Source organism: Lithobates pipiens, unplaced genomic scaffold (assembly GCF_037356315.1).
Source record: "Lithobates pipiens isolate NorthernLeopardFrog02 unplaced genomic scaffold, aLitPip1_a1.2 Scaffold_8, whole genome shotgun sequence".
In the NCBI taxonomy this organism is placed as follows: Eukaryota; Metazoa; Chordata; class Amphibia; order Anura; family Ranidae; genus Lithobates; species Lithobates pipiens.
This window is the reverse complement of record NW_027507903.1, coordinates 121,874,303-121,886,816: the sequence shown is the minus strand read 5'-3', so window position 1 is coordinate 121,886,816 and position 12,514 is coordinate 121,874,303. Positions and strand designations below refer to the sequence as shown.

General features: G+C 40.1%; 1 protein-coding gene across 1 annotated transcript in view; it reads right to left on the bottom strand.

The window, feature by feature from the left end:
* LOC143963830 (stimulated by retinoic acid gene 6 protein-like) overlaps positions 1–10,308 on the bottom strand; it is an 86,760-nt gene extending 76,452 nt beyond the window's left edge. The window contains exon 1 of the mRNA XM_077473560.1: positions 10,152–10,308. Within this exon, the coding sequence (XP_077329686.1) occupies positions 10,152–10,177 (26 nt within the window). The 5' untranslated portion in view covers positions 10,178–10,308. The remainder of the gene's footprint in view (positions 1–10,151) is intronic.
* Positions 10,309–12,514: the final 2,206 nt, after the last annotated feature.

The window sequence follows — 12,514 nt, the reverse complement described above, 5'->3', positions numbered from 1 at the left end:
CAACTTGTGGCAAAATATAAAATATTCCATGGACTCAACATGCCTCTCAGCAAATAGCTTGGGGTGTCTACTTTCTAAAATGGGGTCATTTGTGGGGGTTTTGTGCCATCTTGGCATTTTATGGCCTTCAAAACTGTAATAGGTAGTGAGGAGTGAAGTCAAATATTTACGCCCTTAGAAAGCCTGAAGGCGGTGCTTGGTTTTCGGGGCCCCGTACGCGGCTAGGCTCCCAAAAAGTCCCACATATGTGGTATCCCCGTACTCAGGAGAAGCAGCAGAATTTATTTTGGGGTGTCATTTCACATATGCCCATGGCATGTGTGAGCAATATATCATTTAGTGACAACTTTGTGAAAAAAAAAAAAAAAAAAAAAAAGTTTGTAATTTTCCCGCAACTTGTGGCAAAATATAAAATATTCCATGAACTCAACATGCCTCTCAGCAAATAGCTTGGGGTGTCTACTTTCTAAAATGGGGTCATTTGTGGGGGTTTTGTGCCATCTTGGCATTTTATGGCCTTCAAAACTGTAATAGGTAGTGAGAAGTGAACTCAAAAATTTACGCCCTTAGAAAGCCTGAAGGCGGTGCTTGGTTTTCGGGGCCCCGTACGCGGCTAGGCTCCCAAAAAGTCCCACATATGTGGTATCCCCGTACTCAGGAGAAGCAGCAGAATTTATTTTGGGGTGTCATTTCACATACGCCCATAGCATGTGTGAGCAATATATCATTTAGTGACAACTTTGTGTAAAAAAAATAAATAAATTTTTTTTTTGTCATTATTCAATCGCTTGAGGCAAAAAAATAAAATATTCAATGGGCTCAACATGCCTCTTATCAATTTCCTTAGGGGGTCTACTTTCCAAAATGGGGTCATTTGGGGGGGTTTTGTACTGCCCTGCCATTTTAGCACCTCAAGAAATGAGATAGGCAGTCGTAAACTAAAAGCTGCGTAAATTCCAGAAAACGTACCTTAGTTTGTAGATGTGACAACTTTTGCGCAAACCAGTAAATATACAATTATTGACTTTTTTTTTACCAAAGACATGTGGCTGAATACATTTTGGCCTAAATGTATGACTAAAATTGAGTTTATTGGATTTTTCTAATAACAAAAAGTAGAAAATATCATTTTTTTTCAAAATTTGCGGTCTTTTTACGTTTATATCGCAAAAAATAAAAATCGCAGAGGCAATCAAATACCATCAAAAGAAAGCTCTATTTGTGGGAAGAAAAGGACGCAAATTTTGTTTGGGTACAACATTGCATGACCGCGCAATTACCAGTTAAAGCAGCGCAGTGCCAAAGTGTAAAAAGACCTCTGGTCATTTACCAGCAAAATGGTCCGGTCTGAAAGTGGTTAAGTAGGCAGGACACACGAGCAGGATATTATCAACAGGTGAGTAACTGTGGAGAGATAGGAGCTGGCAATTAGCCAACAGCTGAGCGGCCAGCTCAGAGAAGGAAGGGCTGAGCCCAGCCCTGACACTACCCTGTCAGCACTGTCTATATTGATGAGGGAATTGTGCAAATTTCTTTCCTGCGACCCATGTCCTGCCTAAGCTAAGTAAAAATTCAGTTAAGTGAACAATTTCTAGTGCCTTAGTCCCTCCCTATTCACACATTAGTGTTGCAACATGCACGTTGGAACACACTTAAGTACATGTGTAATCAAAGGCAATGTTATAAATATAGCATGATTGGATCTGTATGTAATGCTCAACCCCAGAGGGACCGGTTTTTGAAAATAGCTCAGACTATTTAGAAGTCAATGGTAAAAAATAAAAATGCAGGTATGATGTGTTTTGAATACATTTTCGACTCCCGATAACTAGCCTGCATAGTTTTTAATTGGTCAACATGAAAAAAACACGATGCATGCACATGCAAAATGCACATCAACATGCACTGGAAAACACATGAAATCGTAATCTCAAAGATATGAAGATAGTCTTAGTAAACTGACCCGACCACGTTGAGGTCGGAGGTCCTTATGTCTGAAACTTCCATTGATCAGCAAAATAGAAATTCCTTACAGCTGACTTTATTTAGGCAGGCTAAAGGGCAAGTAAAGGATGAGTGCTGAATATGCACACATTTTAGTCTAATTTTGTTTGGTTTTACTGTCATAAAACTATCAAATAGCCAATTATTAATAAACTGACAGCTCAATTTCTCATGGAAAATTCTCTAATGTTTTTTAAAAGCAGTTAAAAATATTTTTAACTTATGTTTTTCTCTTAAATAGCTGCAGGTTGTAGAGTATATTTTAGATGTATTTTATGAGCACCATATTTCCTTTGTGTAGACAGAGAGGCTTACCCACTAACGTCATGCTGACAGCTTATTATTGCACAACACAGGGTGCCATAGAAAGATGCCATGATGATGGTACAATTTACAGAAAGAACATCCCATGATGGGCTCTTAATGCAGGATATGGGCAGTAAAGAGGGTAATTAGCTTTACATAAAACTTTATGTTGGAGAAAAAGAAACAGGTTTCCATGAACAACTAAACCAACTCGTAGATGGCATACAGTGTTTTTATGGCTGTTGTTCTTCTCAGCAGTACTTTAGTCTGCATTATAATGGCAATCTGCACTAACCTTTTTACTGTCATGTCTGATGACTAAAAGCAATTGTCATATAAATTTGATACACCCATAACTGTGCAAATAGAAGACTGTGAAGTTGGGTAACAGCTAAGCAAATGAAAACAAGCGTCTGTGTGAATTGGTTTTTTAGGCACATTTGCCTTAGTTTCACCTTGTCTGTGCTCATCTCCTAATTCCCCCCATGAAAACATGTTTATAAACCTAATTTAGCAAGGATGCTATGTTAACAATAATAGCAACCCAACATTACTAGCCAGATCAATCACTGTTTTTGGTATAAATTATATTTCTACATGGCAAATAATTTACTAGTAGGTGTAGTAGAGTTTGAAAACCAACAGATCTAACAGTCATGACGTGCATGCTGCTGATTCTGTGTAATTGAATCATTAATTGAAAGGGGCGTGGTCAAAATAATAGCAGCGCAACAGACCGCTGCATCCTCTTTATTGATCAGGGCGGATTGGGGAGGGATGTTTGTGGTGATCCCACCCCCTCCCCAAACACTCCCCCTCTCTGTGCCCCCCTCACCTCCCCCCACCTCCCCTCTCTACTTTTTCTTCTTTTCCCCTCTACCTTTTTCTCTTTCCTCTCTTCTCCTTTTTCTTACCTCTTTATCTTTGATCTTATTCGACAAAAAGCCTCACAAGTGTATGCCGACCTAGTAGTCAGACACCTCTCCCATTCCTCACGAATGCGATGGTACTCGAGAAGATATACTGCATACTCTTGTGTGAAGGCTACTATCCTACATGAAATTAGCAGACGTGTAAGACACGTCCCCCATGATGAGAAATATACTCTAGCACTTCACGACTATGTGTATGATTGTATGATGAGCATATGTGGAGACAACATAGGTTGGTTCCCACTTTCTGAAACCTGAACCCCGTGTATTCTTCTAGATGGAACCATGTACCTCTATCTTGGTTATATATTTTATATAGTACTACCTGTATTATCTATGACAAATCTCAATAAAAAACTTTTGTGGAAAAAATTTAAAAAAATAAAAATTATAGCAGCGCAGAGTTCAATTAGTGAGGTCATTCTGTCTGTGAAAAAACAGGTGTCAAACAGGTGGCCCTTATTTAAGAACAAAGGCCGTAAATGTACATCTTATGTATAGTGCATTTCTCTCTGAAAATAGGAGTAAAATTGGTCTTTCCAGACATTGTTCAGAAGAACAGTGTACTTTGATTAAAAAGTTGATTGGAGAGGGGGAAACATATACAGAAGTGCAGAAACTGATAGGCTGCTCAGTAAAATGGCAACCAAAACCAGAACGAAGTGGAAGAAAATGTAAAACTACTATTCGAATGGATAGAAGAATAGCCAAAATGACAGACTCAGCCAATGATCAGCTCCAGGATGATCAATGAAGGTCTAACGTGACCTGTGAGTACTCTAACAATTAGAATATGCCTATCTGAAGCCAAGCTATCGGCAAGAAGCCCCTGCAAAGTCCCATTGTTAAAAAAAAAAAAAGTGCTGAAGAGGTTACAATTTGCCAAAGAACACATTGATTGGCCTAAAGAGAAATGGTGCAATATTTTGTGGACTGATGAAAGCAAGATTCTTCTTTTTACGTCTGGGGGCTGCAGACAGTTTGTCAGATGATCCTCAAACACTGAATTTAAGCCACAGTACACTGTGAAGACAGTAAAGCATGGTGACACAAGCATCATGATATGGGGATAGTTTCTTATACTATAGTGTTGGGACTATTTATTGCATACCCGGGATCATGGATCAGTTTTAATACATCAATAAACTTGAAGAGGTCATGTTACCTTATGCCGAAAGGTAAATGCCCTTGAAATGAAACAAAATTAACTTTAAGGAGTGGCCAGCCAAATCCCCAGACCTTAAAGTGTTTTTAAACTTTTTTTATTTTGTATAAAAATAACAAACATGTTTACACTTACCTGCTCTATTTATTTAAATATTTTGTACAGAGCAGCCCCAATCCTCTTCATCTGGGGTCCCTCGCCAGTGCTCCAGGCTCCTCCTCTTCATCGGGTGCCCCCACGGAAATCCGCTTTCCATGGGGCACCTATGCAGGCTTGCTCCCAAGTTCCGCTGCTGCGTTCATTGACACAGACAGCAGGACTCGTCCCTGCTCCCGTGTCACAGGATTTGATCGAAAGCAGCGGGAGTCAATGCGGAGAGAGACAGCGGCTGCAGCCGCTGTGGTCATTCACATCGCTGGATCAAGTCGGGCTCAGGTAAGAAAAAGGGCTGGAGCACAGACAGTTTTTCACTTTAATGCATTTACAACCACTTTAAACCAATAGAAATGCTGTTTCTAAGGTAAAATCAAGAAATGCCAAGGAATTGTGGAATGTGGTGCAATCGTCCTGGGCTGCAATACCTGTTCACAGATACCAGAATTGGTTGACTCCATGCAACACAGATGTGAAGCAGTTCTCAGAAACGGTGGTTATAAAATGAAATATTAGTTCAGTGATTCACAGGAAAGTCAAATTGTCAAGCATTTGTTTGGTTTATATAGTAAATGTTTGAGTTTGTAAAGAGAAATGTAGACAATGCTATTTTTTAGAAAAGCCTAATATTCCTTTTTCTCCACTTTCTGTAAAGTAACAACAACTTTGAAATATTTTTCTTCATGTTTTGATTTGGAATAGACTGTGCAGTGTTCCCAATACACTTGCGTGTATGGAAATAAAAGCTATTATAAGGATTTTCAGCTTCACTCACTTTCTTAAAAAAAACTGCTATTATTTTTGACACAACTGTATACGACCATATGGTGGCCAGTTTTAATAGTGATAACTAATCTAATAGAAGACACACATGGTCAGCTACAGTGGTGTGAAAAAGTGTTTGCCCCCTTCCTCATTTCCTGTTCCTTTGCATGTTTGTCACACTTAAGTGTTTCGGAACATCAAACCAATTTAAACAATAGTCAAAGACAACACAAGTAAACACAAAATGCAATTTGTAAATGAAGGTGTTTATTATTAAAGGTGAAAAAAAATCCAAACCATCATGGCCCTGTGTGAAAAAGTGATTGCCCCCTAAACCTAATAACTGGTTGGGCCACCCTTAGCAGCAACAACTGCAACCAAGCGTTTGCGATAACGTGCAATGAGGCTTTTACAGCGTCCTGGAGGAATTTTGGCCCACTCATCTTTGCAGAATTGTCCTAATTCAGTTACATTAGAGGGTTTTCGAGCATGAACGGCCTTTTTAAGGTCATACCACAACATCTCAATAGGATTCAGGTCAGGACTTTGGCTAGGCCACTCCAAAGTCTTCATTTTGTTTTTCTTCAGCCATTCGGTGGTGGACTTGCTGGTGTGTTTAGGATCATTGTCCTGCTGCAGAACCCAAGTTCGTTTCAGCTTGAGTACACAAACAGATGGTCGAACATTCTCCTTCAGGATCTCTTGGTAGACAGCAGAATTCATAGTTCCTTTTATCACGGCAAGTCTTCCAGGTCCTGAAGCAGCAAAACAGCCCCAGACCATCACACTACCACCACCATATTTTACTGTTGGTATAATGTTCTTTTTATGAAATGCAGTGTTCCTTCTACGCCAGATATACTTGGACACACACCTTCCAAAGAGTTCCACTTTTGTCTCATCGGTCCACAGAATGTTGTCCCAAAAGTCTTGGGGATCATCAAGATGTGTTGTGGAGATATTGAGACGAGCTTTGATGTTCTTTTTGCTCAGCAGTGGTTTTCTCCTTGGAACTCTGCCATGCAGGCCATTTTTGCCCAGTCTTTTCCTGATGGTGGAGGCATGAACGCTGACCTTAACTGAGGCAAGTGAGGCCTGCAGTTCCTTGGACGTTGTTGTGGGGTCTTTTGTGACCTCTTGGATGAGTCGTCGCTGTGCTCTTGGGGTAATTTTGGGCGGCCGGCCACTCCTGGGAAGGTTCACCACTGTTCCATGTCTTCGCCATTTGTGGATAATGGCTCTCACTGTGGTTCGCTGGATTCCCAAAGCTTTGGAAATGGCTTTATAACCCTTTCCAGACTGATAGATCTCAATTACTTTCTTTCTCAATTGTTCCTGAATTTCTTTGGGTCTCGGCATGATGTGTAGCTTTTAAGGATCTTCTGGTGGACCTTACTGTGTCAAGCAGCTCCTATTTAAGTAATGCCTTGATTGTGAACAGGTGTGGCAATAATCAGGCCTGGGTGTGGCTAGAGAAATTGAACTCAGGTGTGGACAACCACAGTTATAGTATGTTTTAACAAGGGGGGCAATCACTTTTTCACACAGGGCCATGATGGTTTGGATTTTTTTTCACCTTTAATAATAAACACCTTCATTTACAAATTGCATTTTGTGTTTACTTGTGTTGTCCTTGACTATTGTTTAAATTGGTTTTATGTTCCGAAACACTTAAGTGTGACAAACATGCAAAGGAACAGGAAATGAGGAAGGGGGCAAACACTTTTTCACACCACTGTATATAGAGATGGTAAACCTGGACCACGTTGGCTACCATTTCTGTGCATGACCATCTAAAAATTCACTTTGGAGTCTATAAAATGCAGAATGTATTTTACAACGTATATGAAATTAATAAAAGGGTGAGCTCACCAAAAGCTGAGATTTAAATATTTGGTATACACTGGACAGTTAAAACATCCAACAGATTCTAGCGATTAGATTTTTGAAGGTCTGCACACCTCCCATGGCTATTACAAGAGATATCATCTTTCATTTTGGATTCGTAAATGAAGAATGTAACAAGAAGTGGGAACATCCCAACAGCAGAAACGACATCAGGGTTCAAACCAGGGTCAGATTTCCATCACTAGAGCTTGTGATAATGTGTAAATAAAGTTTTATGAAATTATTTCTACTGATGATTGAAAAATTTGAACATAGGAAACTTGACTCTTTGACTATCATTGGGCATATGTACTTATAAACCAGTGGTCTCCAAACTGCAGCCCTGGGACGGATGACACTATTCCTCCCACTGACACCATTGATGAGACACTATTCCTCCCACTAAAACCATTGATGGGGCATTTACTACTCCCATTGGCATTGTGATTGACATTTCCCATTTAATAACAATTAATTATTATTATTATACAGGATTTATATAGCACCAACAGTTTGGGCAGCACTTTACAGCGTTAGGTCAAACAGTACAGTTACAATTCAGTACAAGAAGAATCAGAGGCCCCGCTTTCAATTGAAAAGAGAGGGTTAAGATAAGCTTAATTAAGCTGTGCCACATACTATTGTAATTTTTAAATTGAGTCCGTGGGTTGAATAATAATAAAAAAAAATAAAAAAAAATCTGAATCCACTTTTTACACTATACAGCACAGATCTATGAACCTCCCGCTTTCAAAATTCCCAAACAGCAGCTGCATCTGATTGGATGCAGCTGCTACTTGGCTGACAACATTCAAACCGGCTCATTTGATTTTTCAGTTGGGGGATTTTGGTGGGGGATTTCAGTGTCTGCATAGCTAATAAGCACATATGGATTTGACATTTCCCTATACTGTACAGTATATTCTTTAAGCTTAAAGTTCCAAAGTGATACTATACAGATCTAAGGTGATAATATAACCACAAACTATAGATAATGGACTGGTAAAATCTTTATGTTCTTTATTATTCACATAGTAGATAGATTTTTCCAGCCGAGGAATCTGTAAATGCTGTAAATGTGACATTAAACTGGTTTATAATCATATACATTGTTATATAAATTTGGCAAATATTTTTTTTTTCTACAAGATGCAAAATTTAACAACATTTACAACCAAAATTCAAGGCTACATGGGCAAGCAAGTTTTTTTAGGTTAAAAAGCTATGTTCACCTAATGTATAACCCTGTTCAGTTGGCTTCAGCAAAAGGACAGATCTGGTAGCTCACTTACACTGGCCATACATGTTTAGATTAAGGCTGGGTTCACACCACAGCGATGCGGGAACGCCGCGAATCTGCAGCGTTTTCCCGCATCGCATGACTCCCGCCGGCAGTTCACACTGCCCTATGCGAACGGCTGGGAGTGTCAATGAAATGTTAATGACACCCCCAGATCCGTCCGCATATCGCAGTGCGATCTGCAGACTCGCACAGGAATCGGATCGCATGGTGTGAACACCCATGCGATCCGATTCTGTTGCGGACCAAAAAAAGGGTCCCGTGCGAGTTTGCTGCGGGAGCGATGCGAATTCAGCCATACTATCTGTATGGCTGAACTCGCATCGCTACGGAGATCGGATGTGATTTGCACTGCAGTGCGGTGCGAATCACATCCGGATCTCCCCCCGCAGCAGTGTGAACCCGGCCTTAAAGAGGAAGTAAACCCTGATGGGATTACTTCCTCTTTGTCTCCTTGCAAAAGTAAAGATAATGGGCTACTAGCATAGCACTCTCACAGCGCTGGAGCAGCTCCTGCGCATGCGCACGGGGGCCGCTACTAACGGCATATCGCCATTAGCAGCGGCATGCTCAGTGCACCTGAGCTCCGCTGTCTATGGTGCATGCGCATGCCCGTCTTTTTGTAAATATCTCCTAAACTTGTAGGTTTAGGAGATATTTCTTGGACCTACAGGTAAGCCTTAATATAGGCTTACCTGTAGGTCAAAGTGGTTTGTAAGGGTTTACAACCACTTTAAGTTGGAATTTTCATATAGAAATTCAGAATTTTTTTTTGCCAGCATTGGGTAAACTTATTTTATTCAATAGCCCTTACAATTTCATCCAGACCTGTTATTTGTTTGAATTCCCAGACGCATTAAGCAGGTTACACTACACTAGGTTTGATTTAAAATTACATTCACATGTAGATTTTTGTTTCTTTAAGAAAAAATGATGCCGGCCATATGTGATGCAAATAGAAATTTGCTTGATTCCCCCATCATACAGACAGCGTTGACAGGGGAATCCTGTCATTGTATTCTGCTGGCAGAGGGCCACTCTACCAGGCGCTAGCGGTAATCACATGTAAGATCCACAGGTTGTACCCAAGCTGCGTGATCGATTAACTTGGTACATTCAGCCTGCCCATACATGGTTCAAATCTCGGCCGATTCAGTCTATGGCCAGCCTTATAAATTCAAACATTCCAGGAATGATAATTTTTAAACAACATTCTACAGGTGTATGGCCAAATGGAAAGTTCAATACACGGGTATCCATTGAAAAATCAAATGCCTACTGTAGACAGACTTCATTTTTAAAAATCTAAAAAGCATAAAAACAGCTTCCCCCAAAAGCAGCCTCTCTCAATAAGGTGTCATATCCTTATAACGATAAACCATGCAATGACTGATCCCTTTTCTGAAATGGCTGTGGCTGAGTACATGACAGATATATACAAATTTAATTGGGTACACGTTCTAACAAATGTAGTCCTTCCATCAAATCTGTCTCCCATGCTATAATTTTAAGAAATTACCAGTATATAACATTAACTAACTAAACTGCAAATATGTGTGTTATGATATCTAAAAGTACATAGTAGCTGTACAGGGTAAAATGAGAATATACAGTCTATTTAAACAATTTTTCTACTTACGAGCTATAAGTGGGAAGAGAATCCATAATGTCTCAGTTGTTCCTGCAGTAATGGTCACAAGGTGTGTCTGTAATCTGCTGCCAGCCAGGTGAAAAATGAAGGTCGGGGATCGTTATCAGCAGGGAACCAATGAGAAAATTTCCAGAATGACTGGGTAGACTGGACATTTAAAAAAAGATTCATGGCCAATTCCAGCCATGTAGGTTTCACACTGAAAGAACAATGCTATAAACCATTCAAATACATGTATTTATTACAGGACAGATTGCAGTGATGGTTTCCACATGCACTCTGTGTAATGATATAGGAGCTAAACATTTGTGATGGATCATAAAAAAACAGTATGTACAGTATTTTGCACAGCTGCCTGTAATAAATAGCCCATGAGGCTTACATTGGGCTCCCGCTACCCCATTAAGTAAATACAAACTATTGAAAACAACACTACCCTGCCCGGGGTTATCCTCTCCCTTTTCCCAGTGTTCCCCTTTCTACTCCCAATCCTTCTTTCTTGTTATCTCTATCTCCTCTTATCCTTCAAGGTTTTTACTATTCCATACATTTTGATACTCCTCTCAATGTTAAAGGCCTGGCAGTTAGGCTGCCCTTATAGCATGCCCATGCATCCTATATTTGGGTGTTCTGATTGACGTGGCCATTTTGTAAATTTTGGGTGGTACTGTTTTGGGCCTGTAACTGCAGCCTTGGTCAGTACCAGGTCTTTTGCTACCTTTGTATTCAGCTACTCTTCTGTTAATTGCAACTTGTAATACGTCAATAAAAATTTATTGAAATGAAAAATTAGCATTAAATTGCACAAACAGTAGGCCCTCTCTATTGTTTATTCAAATGAATGAGACTACATTGCTACTGCTTCCACTTCCAATTCGCTACATTGCAAAACAACCCAGAAGATTCTACAGGGCCTTGAAAAAATATTTAAACCCATTGAAATTTTCCACATTTTGTCATGTTACAACCAAAAACGTAAATTAATTCAATGGGATTTTATGTGATAGACCAACACAAAGTGGCAGTGGAAGGAAAATGATAAATTGTTTTCCAATTTTTTTACAAATAAATATCTGAAAAGTGTGGCGTCCATTTGTATTTAGCCCCCCTGAGTCAAAACTTTGTAGAACCACCTTTCGCTGCAATTACAGCTGCAAGTCTTTTTGGTACATCTCTACCAGCTTTGCAGATCTAGAGAGTGAAATTTTTGCCCATTCTTCTTTGCAAAATAGCTCAAGCTCTGTCAGATTGGACGGGTAGTGTCTGTGAACAGCAATTTTCAAGTCTTGCCACAGATTCTCAATTGGATTTAGGTCTGGACTTTGACTGGGCCATTCTAACACATGAATATGCTTTTATCTAAACCATTCCATTGTAGCTCTGGCTGTTTGTTTAGGGTCGTTGTCCTGCTGAAAAGTGAACCTAGTTTCAAGTCTTTTGCAGACTCTAACAAATGTTCTTCTAAGACTGCCCTGTATTTGGCTCCATCCATCTTCCCATCAACTCTGACCAGCTTCTCTGTCACTGCAGAAGAAAAGCATCCCCACAACGTGATGTTGCCACCACCATGTTTCACATTTGTATTGAGCCACCTTTACCCTGATACCCCTAACTATAATCTAGTGGAGCCAATTGCCTTCAGAAGTCATCTAATTAGTAAATAGAGTCCACCTGTGTGTAATTTAATCTCAGTATAAATACAGCTGTTCTGTGAAGCCCTCAGAGGTTTGTTAGAGAACCTTAGTGAACAAACAGAATCATGAAGGCCAAGGAACACACCAGACAGGTCAGGGATAAAGTTGTGGAGAAGTTTAAAGCAGGATTAGGTTATAAAAAAATACCCCAAGCTTTGAACATCTTGCGGAGCACTGTTCAATCCGTCATCTGAAAAGGAAAGAGTATGGCACAACTGCAAACCTACCAAGACATGGCCATACACATAAACTGACAGGCCAGTTAAGGAGATCATTAATCAGAGAAGCAGCCAAGAGGCCCATAGTAACTCTGGAGGAGCTGCAGAGATCCACAGCTCAGGTAGGAGAATCTGTACACAGGACAACTATTAGTCATACACTCCACAAATCTGACCTTTATGGAAGAGTGGCAAGAAGAAAGCTATTGTTGAAAGAAAGCCATAAGAAGCCTGTGTGCAGCTTATGAGAAGCCATGTGGGGGACAAAGCAAACATGTGGAAGAAGGTGCTCTGGTCAGATGAACATTTTGGCCTAAAAGCAAAACGCTATGTGTGGTGGAAAACTAACACTGCAGTCCCCCCCCCCCCCACTGTGAAACATGGTGATGGCAACATCATGTTGTGGGGATGCTTTTCTTCTGCAGGGACAGAGAAGCTG